This window comes from Anomaloglossus baeobatrachus, chromosome 1, assembly GCF_048569485.1.
Source record: "Anomaloglossus baeobatrachus isolate aAnoBae1 chromosome 1, aAnoBae1.hap1, whole genome shotgun sequence".
NCBI classification, from domain to species: Eukaryota; Metazoa; Chordata; class Amphibia; order Anura; family Aromobatidae; genus Anomaloglossus; species Anomaloglossus baeobatrachus.
In genome coordinates, this window is record NC_134353.1 from 458822027 (window position 1) to 458832960 (window position 10934).

The 10934-nt window shown below is 44.1% G+C and overlaps 1 protein-coding gene across 2 annotated transcripts; it reads right to left on the bottom strand.

Annotated features, from left to right (window-relative positions):
* Positions 1–272: 272 nt before the first annotated feature.
* LOC142317157 (cold-inducible RNA-binding protein B) lies at positions 273–10674 on the bottom strand. 2 transcript variants are annotated; one of them, XM_075353215.1, is made up of 8 exons: positions 10568–10674; positions 10234–10342; positions 6760–6866; positions 6033–6153; positions 5789–5879; positions 4882–4949; positions 1007–1095; positions 273–325 (listed from the first exon to the last, which is right to left on the bottom strand). In XM_075353215.1, the coding sequence occupies exons 2-7, from the start codon at positions 10334–10336 to the stop codon at positions 1091–1093; spliced, it is 495 nt and encodes a 164-aa protein (XP_075209330.1). In that variant the 5' UTR covers positions 10337–10342; positions 10568–10674; the 3' UTR covers positions 273–325; positions 1007–1090. The 2 variants fall into 2 exon arrangements, with proteins under 2 accessions (XP_075209330.1, XP_075209323.1); XM_075353208.1 differs by lacking the exons at positions 273–325; positions 1007–1095 and adding an exon at positions 3705–4666.
* Between the last annotated feature and the right edge of the window lie 260 nt (positions 10675–10934).

Consider the following 10934-nt stretch of genomic DNA (forward strand, 5'->3'; position numbering starts at 1 on the left):
TTCAAAAATGCCAAAAAAATAAAGTGCTCTTTTCATAAATTGCACACCAACATGAAGTACAATATGACAGTCACAGGGAGGTGGGGGAGCCTCAGAATCACTGGGACCCTTTCAAGAGTTTTAAAGTAATATCAATTTGCATTGGAAAAAAATGGCCCAGGGGGGGTGGGTGTGTCAAAGGGTTAAACAAACATACTTAACCTAGAAAATATTTACAACAGTTACACCTCTACTTAAAAAAGGCCCCATCTACAGTAAACACACAAACCACATTATGAAAATATAATTTTTTATTAACAATGACCACCATTAAAGTCTGATGTACCTATGGATAAAGAAAAGAAAAAAAAAAAAGACAATTAACATTGTTAAGATAACTGGAAGGCATTTGCTAGTTCTATACATAGCTTAACTGCACTAATGGTAACTACACACAAATACATTTCTCCTTAACTGCAGGCTGTAAAATTACATCATAGCAGTCTGTTACACCCTCTCTACTGGAAAAATGGAAACAATTGAGGAACAAAAAAAAAAAAAAACCACCACCACAAGGAGTTTGTTACAACAGCAGTTACTTTTCTTGGGATCTGGAGCTACTTGAAGGCTTGTTTTGTTGTGCCCCAAGCTGATGTTTTGGGGTATTTTAAATCACCTGTTATTAATTTTTCTGTTGTGGCAGCTAGAAAGGAGGGGGGGGGGGGTGTTGGGAAGAGCGTGCAAAGCTGACCCACTACAGGCATGCTGATTGCCAGTATAGCACTAGCTTTAGGTTCTATATGAAAATCCCGATTGGTTCCTTTTAAGAGACACATCTCAGCCAAAATGTGCAGGAAAAGATGCAGGACACGATCGATGATTGACAGTACATTGGTTAAGGGGTTAATCTGCTATGTCACTGTTGAAAGCTAGCATTTAAAGTTGCCAAGAGCTCACATAAACACCTTGGGAGTGTCAGCCCCAATCTGGAATATGCAATTATTCATAACATGATTTGAACTCCTACCTGTAATTTACACCTCACGCTCTATAAGAGTACAGCACTGGCAAGTTAATCAACAATCTACTTTTCAATCATGATTTAACAGCTTCATCCTGGAAAACAAAAGATATTAAGTTGGTGAGCTTTGCAGGAAACCATGGTAAAAGTTAAAACATTTTTATAATGGGCTGGCAGTTATATTGACTGTGGCCTACTGAATGACAGTGTCCAACAGCGACTGGGAAGGTTGAAAGGGGGTGGATGTTATATAAATATATGCGTACATACAGTAATAGGACTCAAGGGGAGGGGGCAGGGGAGGAAGAGCAGAAAAAAAAAAAAAAAAAAAAAGCCTAGCAATAAAAAGGAGTTGCCTGTAATTTCTGGTGATGGGCAGACAAACTCAGATTTCCAGACATGATGTTTTGTCAATGACACGCAGCACAGTAGTACCAGCTATTGTATCATTAAAAGCAACTTAGAACTTTCACAAGCACGTCATGAACTCAAGAAAGAGGGATGTGGACATGAGCAGAAGAGTTACCTCAAGATACCGGCCTAATTCCACAAATGAACTAGCCAAGAGCAGCTTTCGTCAGGCTTCACAGGATGCACAACACTTGACTTCTCCAAGGACATTGCAGAGTCTGTATTCTAGCAGGAGATTCTCAAGGCAAATTTGTTGACATTTAATCCTACCCTCTAAAGAGAATCTAAACTGTCTGTAGCCATTACTTGTAATCCATTAGCGTTATTCATAGTTTGGCTCAATGTTTAGCTAGATAAATGAGCCATCTACAAGGTCAGTAGGACTAAGACCTTGTGCGCACAGTGCAGTTTGTGGTCCAAATCTGCACGTCTATCCTTATGCCAAAGTCAGAGAATTAGGCTATGTGTGCACATTGCGTTCTGTCCCTGCAGAAATTTCTGCAGCGATTTGAACAGCACACGTGCGCTTCAAATCGCTGCAGAAACAGTCCATAGTGCAATAAAAAAAACAAGCAGATTTCATGCGCTCTGACTGCAGCCTCTCCCATAGACAGAGCGGGACCTGCAGGCAAAGCGCAGGAAAGTAGTGACAGGTCACTTCTTAGAACGCGTGCTTTGGGCAGCAGCCGAAGCGCAGCGCTCTAATATGCCACGTGCGCACGGCTCCTGAATAACCTTCATATATTATGCTGGGGATGCAGGACACATGCAGTTACACTGCGATCTGCACTGCAGTGTAACTGCATGGAATTACGCAACGTGCGCACATAGCCTTAAGTGCTGTATGCATATTTTCTTTGCAGTTTTGGGTGCAGAGAAAAAAAAAAATAAAATATTGCACTGGCACTAATGTTTCTGCCACAAGGTGTGTTTTGGGAGCAGAAAAACTTCCGAACCAGAGTAGTTTGATGTCCTAGGCTCACACCAAGTTAATGTCTCACAAGTGTCAAATCTGGAAACCCTGACCTTTCTAACATCTTTAGGTTTATGCATGCAATATCCAGGAAATCTGCAGCTACAGGCATTTGTCCCCTGAAAGCATCAGTAAACACTTTTCACACATGTGCTGCATGACATGTAAGTTTTATTGTTAAAGTTTCATTTTCATCTACTTCTAGAAAGCTCCTTACTAAAACAGAATTTGTTTTACTTGCAAACAATGAAAATTTCTTTGTACAAGTCCTGCATCTGAAGCAGTCATGTTAGGCCTTTGTGCATGCACAATCTCCTATTTCACACATCCAGCATGTCGCCAGATTCAGCACTCCAGTACGGTGTAATACAGTACAATGGCATCACAGCAACCTCCGGTATCATGCTGTCATGTGATCAGAGCTTGCCGTGATGCCATTGAACAGTATTACACTGTACTGTGCAAATCCAGCGAAATGCCGGATGTGTGAAACGGGCCTTAGCTCAACACCTTACCCAGGATAGTACAAGTCAAGATGTCCATGTAAAAATTGGAGAAGCTTAAGGAAACCTGGCAGCAGGGTTTTTGCCACCTGATCTAAGAGCATACTGTAGAGATGCAACTTCCAACCATGTCCCCACTTACTGCATTGTTTGCAGTTTTATATTAAAATCATGTATCGAATCACTAGAGGATTAGTAAGCATGCTTCAATCATCCATATTTATAAGCCCTGTATAACCATGCTCCCATCACAATTACATAAGTAAAAAGCAGTCAGTGGTGTGGGCATGTTTACACAGGTTAGCATTCATAGAACTGGTTCATCTGCAGTAGAATAAAAAAACCTACATTTTTATGTAAAGTAAATCAAGCAGCACAAGGTGCTATATCGCTAAAAATTAGGCTCTCGCCAGGTTTGCTACCTCATTGTATGGGCACAAGATATACATTGTACCACCACTTTTAATGCTTAAAGGGAATCTTTCTAGCAAACTGGAGTGCCTAAACAGTGTGGATGCAGATTCTAAATTCTAGTGATTAGATCTCTAGACAACCATTGCCATTTGCTTATTAAGTATATTAATTTTCTTTTTTCTGATTAATTTTTTTTTTTTTTTTTAATAAAACAAGTCCGTCACACCATTTCCTCAAGTTTCATGTTTTTTTTCCTGGACAATTCAGCAAAGTGTTGGGGTATTTGTATGTGACCCAACACCTGCAGCAATAGTCTGAGGAGGATTCTGAGAACTCCATACAGCTAGAATGGGATGAGGTCTACCTAATCAGTGTTGTGCAGAAGGGAAGTGTCAGGAGCACATTTCTTTTCAGATGGTCTTTTAATAGGCTTCGTGAAGCCAAATGAAAGTAAAAATACAGTTTAGCCAATTACAATATTTGTATTTCTTTCAGTAAAAAAACGACAATATAAACAAACATTTTTCAAGAACCTCTTGTGACATAAAGAGATTAGATTGCTTTAGATATATCAAGAAGGTATAGCCAATATTTACAATGCACCCAAGGCTGTACGCTACTTGTAATACTAAAGGATCCTTTCAGAGTCATGTACTAAAAAAAAAAAAAAAGTTTAGGCCTGGGGTATAATTTAATCTTTACTTCATACAGAACTTAAATAGATGGTACAGAATAGAGATTGTACATTGAGAGTTCTGCCAATTCAATAGCTAGACTTTGTGGGCAGGGTCCACTAACTAATGGGTTTGCCAACTTAAAAACTGCAACAAGGAGCCTTCACCTGAGCAGCCCAATAGAACAGTAAAACCGTAACATTAGAAGGTTAAGGGACTGTGCACACATTGTGGTGTTGTCACAACCTGAAGGGTGGTCCTGATGCCAGCAACATGAATGAGAATGCCTACGTATTATACATGCATTTGTGACTTGCAGATACAGGTTTGCAAAATGTCAGTTCTGGCAGCATTTTTGCTGCAGATTTCACCTATACTAATGAGTGGGAGACATATCTGCACCAAATACACCACATTTTAAGCTGTGTATCCTGCCAAGAGATGCAGAAATTTCTGCAAACTTAATGTATGCACATACCCAAACAGTCTTAATGTTACACAAAATAAAAGCCCACACACCACACTGTTCCTTGCACTACCAGTGAGGCTGTTAAGATAATTCAACAAATTGGTATAAAAGTGAACACAATAAGATTGACTACACATTAACTGTTATGCGAAGCTCCAAAAATCTTTATAAATACAGCCACTGGAAGGAGGATCTTGAGTCAGGAGTTTTAGTCGTGTGTAGCTGAGGACAAGAAGCAGGCACAGTTGTAAAGTCACTTGAAGCACATGTCAGAACAGTACACCCCCCCCTGCACTAGATTGCTAAACCCACCCCAGGTAGAATGACAAAGTATCACATTTCAAAAAGCCCCCTGTATCAAAGCTATATTACTCAATAGACATTTAGAGCCTTTCTTGAAGTTAACCATACCCAGACCCTTTGGCTTATTTACTTACCATAGCTGTCATAGCCATCTCTATAGGATCCTCCAGATCTGTCACCATAGCTCCCCTGACTTCTTCCACTAGGAAAATATAAATTTAAACAAAATGAGTTACATGCTTTTTTTAATAAATAAAAAAGGGAAACCCACACCAGATTGTCCTTCTAAACTAAATCTAGCACCTTAAACAGCACCCATGCTGGATGTTAACACCCCCCCCCCCTTAAAAATATTTGTATAGGATCTCCTGCACTGTTGTGAAGCTGTTTAGTCTGGTCCAATGAGTGTCCTATTCTGCACCTGTCCCCTCATTTAGTCATCCACGTAGTGGGCAAAATATCTATGTTCCTGGCTCACGCAGGTACACTTCACTCTGCCCTATTGTGGAATGAGCCAAAAAAAAAAAAGAAAAAAAAAAAAGAAGTGCGCCTGCATGAAGCAGCAAGTTCTGCGCAGGAGTGGGATTTTGCCCAGTGATTTGGATGAAGCGGATATGTCATCCACATCACTAGGCAAAGTTTCACTCCTGTGCAGAGAACTTGCCAGTTTGCGCAGGCACACATGTTCTCAGCTGTGCCAGCAACAGAGCAGAGCCAAGTGCATCTGCACAGGCAGGGATCATGGAGATTTTGCCCGCCTACATGGATGGCATCCGATCATCCACATCAGTCAGCGCAGGAAGACTGCAGGAACAGGTTAGGAAGCACAGCGGACTGAACTCCCATACACCGTGGAAGATTGATTTTTTTTTTTGGATGTTTAGGGTCTACAGGGGGTGGTAGTGTAATGTGCACCTTTATTGAATGCAACACAAGCACTGCTGCTTAAGGTGAGTTTTAGTTTGAAGCCAGAATCTGGTGACTGCTTTCCTTTGTGCAATTTTTCTTCCCCACCATGTCATTTTAGTGCTCATATCTTACCCGCCATAATAGTCTCTAGATCCACCACTTCCACCATATCCTCCACTACTCCTGCTTTCAAAACGGCTGCTTCCATAGCCTCTGTCTCCACCTATAAAAGGGAAAAGAAATGTTAAATATAGCATTTATGCAGTATAAGTTAATCCATATTAAATTCTTTAGCCTATGAACATTTTCAAAAGCTTGAGTTTCTCAAAGCTTCACCCAAGAAGTACTTGTAGGATCAGACACATTGATAACATACCACGTCCTCTGCCACCACGGTAAAATCCTCGTCCTCCAGATGATCCTCCCCTATAACCTCCACGTCTGTCACCTGAAGACTTGCCAGCCTGATCAACACGAATTTGTCTTCCATCAACAGACTGAAACAATGAACTAGAGTCAATTTCCTTGACAAGTTGTACATTTGAACAGATAGGCCACAAAACAAAAAACACATTAGTTATACTACAACAAACGTTTCCACGACTAGGTCATCAATGTCTGACCAGTTGGGGTCCAACACCTGTCAATCGCAGCAGGTGGCCAGAAATGCTCAGACTTCCGATTGTGGCTGGCTACTGCACATCCGCTCCCTATTCTTTTGAGAAGGTGGCAGATGTGCAGTAGCCAGCAATTAGAAGACATTTCCAGCCACCAGCTGCACAGGATGTTCAGACATTGATGACCCAATATTACATATATATATAAAATTATTTTCTGGAACAGAAAAGCAGGCATTTCCATAAACAAATAGGTAATAAGTGTTATATGACAAGTAGCATTGGGTCTTCACTTTTGATTTAAAAAAATAAATAAAAAAAAAAAAAAATTGTTGAGCCAAAAGGAAATTACTGTTGAAAGCAGCTACTCAAGAAATCCCACCACTCAATAGAGCAAGCTCTAGCAGTGCAGACTCAAGTAGTTTTTCATCAATAGTCTATCCTGTGTTTAATAAACACAGTTGGACACCGATTCATAAATCTCACCTTTCCATTCATTGCCTGCATGGCATCTTTAGCATCTTCTGGATTTTCAAATGTAACAAAGCCAAAGCCTCTAGATCTCTTGGTCTCACGGTCCTTCACAACCACCACTAGAGAAAACGGGAAAAGATTGTTTGGCGACTCAGGAAATAGCAACAGTTACCACAGGTAGACATCCATCAATAAGGGATAATATACTGCTCAAAAAAAATAAAGGGAACACTTAAACAAAATGCTATTGAAGTGTTACCTTTATTTTTTTGAGCAGCATAGTATTTACTCATTCCCTTCTCAATCATAAATGGCAGGACTGGAGGTAAACGTGTACAATGTAGTATTAGAAATCTACAAGCAGTTACACTTGAATTCTAGAATTAGGATCATTCTGACCACCATGCCCTTGGAGTGGCACCAGGCAGGTAGCAACTACTTACCCATTGATCGATCTCTACTTGTTTACCCAGCCCCTGAAGTTTGCTTCTAATGATCGCTCTGCAGCAGGGCAGGACTGAGCTTAATCTGCTCCTTTGCTTGCCTCTATCCAAGTGTTTCTATGATCGGTCACTGATTAGTGACCTGCCCCATTTTTTATATTTCATAATGCTGTCACTAGGGTGGGCAGTGCATGTGCAGTCTATGGTTTAAAAAAAAAAAAAAAAGCCATCTGATTGAGCCGAGATCTTGATCTGTGCAATGAGGTCTTCATTAAACTGAAATTTCGACCTGTGCATGAGTCAATAAGGCACCATTTTAGTCAAGACTGGCAATGGATTCACACCAAGCATCCCCAATGACAGGGGTAAGTCAGAGGAGGCAGGTCACTAAATAATCAATGATGTGTTAAGAAAGGAATCAAGTAATTTAGAGGGACCAGAAGCCCCTACTCAGTCCCCACGCGATGCAGACCAGGATGTGGAATTCTAGGAGCGATTACCGTTCTGCACATCAGCATGCTGCCGGGGAGCTGGAAGAAGCGTGCAACGTGCAAAACCGCAATCACTCATATTGGGATATGTGCATGACGTGGAGTTAAAGTGCCACTTTTAATCAGAACCAGTGGAGTGCTGCACATTTCTGCTCTACATGCATGAAAGACTACATGTTTTTGGATGAGCACCACATCTACTGGTCAATACCTGAAAAATCAGATTCCCTGTGTGCCATTTGCTTACCATATATTCTGTGTTGCCTATGTAGCAGTGAAAAATATTTTTTATACAGAAATCCAAGCAGATTTGCTTTTAGGATTAAATCTTAGGTTCCCTTTAAGGCCTTGCTAAATGCTACAATCACCAGGACTTTCCTATGTAACCTAAAGCCAGTGCTATACTGGGGGCATCATGCTGATTCTATACACCTTTAGTTGTCAGATTGGATGTATAGGTTTTGAAATATAGGCAAGTTACAGAAATGTTCTGCTTTTTGATTGGCAGCAGCTGCTGAATAGCTGATGTGGGTTGGGTTTTGCCATTTCCTAGCCTTGGTAGATTCTAGATTGTATGGGCTGCATCTCTAACACGCCCCTATCACGTGACAAATGACTCATACCTGGAAGGAGCTGATACAGTCTAGCATCAGAGGCCAGGCAGCAATAGATTGCAAAACCCTGCCCACATATTAGCTATTCGGCAGCCAAACTAACTAAAGGTATGTAGAGAATCCGCATCCTAGCACCAGTATAGCACTGGCTTTAGTTTATGTATGGAAATCCAAAGCACTACATAACTGCCTGTTGTGCTGACCCCACTGCCAGCACAAGCCGCTCCTGCAGGTGATACAAAGGCGGTCAATGAGGGGCTTCTGCTCTGTACATGGGGCAGGACTGCAGACCTCACAGCAGGAAAGTAGCAACTACCTGCCTGTTACTGCACACATTCTTTGTAAAGCCTCAGATATTTCATAAATCAATAGTACACATGAAGATAGGAAACCTTGTAATGCATGTGATCAGACATGTTGCCAGAGTGGTCATTATGAAGATTGAGATCTGTATTCAGTGAAGACATTGCCATTACTGAGATAGGAGATGGCGGTTATAGAACACTAGAGCTCCGCCCCTCCCCATAGGAGAGGGCACATGTTACTGACCACATTCTAGCTCCATAATGAGAAAAGCTTCACAGAACAGATTTTTCCTCAAAAATCATGACTTCTGGTAGAGGCACACAGGCGGGTGTAATGGAGGGAGGGAGAACAAGCCTTCTGGTAGAGGCACACAGGCGGGTGTAACGGAGGAGGAGGGAGAACAAGCCTTCTGGCAGAGGCACACAGCCCCGTGTAATGGAGGTTGGAGAACAAGCCTTCTGGTAGAGGCACACAGGCGGGTGTAATGGAGGGAGGGAGAACAAGCCTTCTGGTAGAGGCACACAGGCGGGTGTAATGGAGGGGAGAACAAGTCTTCTGGTAGAGGCACAGGCGGGTGTAATGGAGGGAGGGAGAACAAGCCTTCTGGCAGAGGCACACAGGCGGGTGTAATGGAGGGGGAGGGGGACAAGCCTTCTGGCAGAGGCACACAGCCCCGTGTAATGGAGGGGGAGGGGGACAAGCCTTCTGGCAGAGGCACACAGCCCCGTGTAATGGAGGGGGACAAGCCTTCTGGCAGAGGCACACAGCCCCGTGTAATGGAGGGGGACAAGCCTTCTGGCAGAGGCACACAGCCCCGTGTAATGGAGGAGGAGGGGGACAAGCCTTCTGGTAGAGGCACACAGGCGGGTGTAATGGAGGGAGGGAGAACAAGCCTTCTGGCAGAGGCACACAGGCAGGTGTAATGGAGGGGGAGGGGGACAAGCCTTCTGGCAGAGGCACACAGCCCCGTGTAATGGAGGAGGAGGGGGACAAGCCTTCTGGCAGAGGCACACAGCCCCGTGTAATGGAGGAGGAGGAGGGGGACAAGCCTTCTGGCAGAGGCACACAGGCGGGTGTAATGGAGGGGGAGGGGGACAAGCCTTCTGGCAGAGGCACACAGCCCCGTGTAATGGAGGAGGAGGGGGACAAGCCTTCTGGCAGAGGCACACAGGCGGGTGTAATGGAGGGGGAGGGGGACAAGCCTTCTGGCAGAGGCACACAGGCGGGTGTAATGGAGGGGGAGGGGGACAAGCCTTCTGGCAGAGGCACACAGCCCCGTGTAATGGAGGGAGGGAGAACAAGCCTTCTGGCAGAGGCACACAGCCCCGTGTAATGGAGGAGGGGGGGACAAGCCTTCTGGCAGAGGCGGGTGTAATGGAGGAGGAGGGGGGACAAGCCTTCTGGCAGAGGCACACAGCCCGTGTAATGGAGGAGGAGGGGGACAAGACTTCTGGCAGAGGCACACAGCCCCGTGTAATGGAGGAGGGGGGGACAAGACTTCTGGCAGAGGCGGGTGTAATGGAGGAGGAGGGGGGACAAGCCTTCTGGCAGAGGCACACAGCCCCGTGTAATGGAGGAGGAGGGGGACAAGACTTCTGGCAGAGGCGGGTGTAATGGAGGGATACTACTTACCCTCACTGACTTGACCATATTTGCAGAACACCTGTTCCAGGTTCTGTTCGTCGGTGTCGAAGCTCAGGCCACCGATAAAAAGCTTTCCTTCATCTGAAGACATGATGAGCTGTAAGGAAGACAAAAGTTCGTGTAAGACGCCTGGCTGATCAGCGCCTGAAGCGTGCAACTACGGCACTCAAAATGGCGGCTCCGAGCAGGAAATGGAAGACAAACGGCACAGACCATATCAAAGACCGAAAATAGCACGGGTCACCGCATTCAGAAGGCCACCCACACGGCGGGCGCTGCGAAAAGCAGCCGGACTGTAAATAACCCCGGCACACAGCCTCACCTTGTGTTCTCAGCGCTGCGCCTCACGTACTCTGGAAGCCAACAATTCGGAGTGCGCAACATCCGCCCGCCCCGTTCTTATATACTAGATGTCTCCGCCCACCTCATGAATTATTCAACAAGTCGGACTGTACCATCCAGCCTGTCTGATGGGGGCCGTTTTTTTATCCGAAATGCGTCCACTAAAACAATGCAGTGCTAAATAGATTGGTGGCTGTATTAAAAAGAAAATGACCATGTGTGAAGAGAGCTTTGTGCTTTGTGTGAGCTACGAGTCAATGGAAAGGACAGGTTTCTGGTATCACACAGTCCTACCATACAAGTGGACGTCACAAGTGACGTATGCCATGACTGACGATTCGCCCGGG

What these genes read in the sequence shown, in the direction of transcription:
- LOC142317157 (XM_075353208.1), bottom strand. Translation starts at nt 10,336, where the DNA reads ATGTCTTCAGATGAAGGAAAGCTTTTTATCGGTGGCCTGAGCTTCGAC. An exon ending in TGCAGGCAATGAATGGAAAG is followed by an intron (nt 6,154 to 6,759) that starts GTGAGATTTATG and finishes TCATTGTTTCAG; the next exon opens with TCTGTTGATGGAAGACAAAT. An exon ending in TCTAGAGACTATTATGGCGG is followed by an intron (nt 4,950 to 5,788) that starts GTAAGATATGAG and finishes ATATTTTCCTAG; the next exon opens with TGGAAGAAGTCAGGGGAGCT.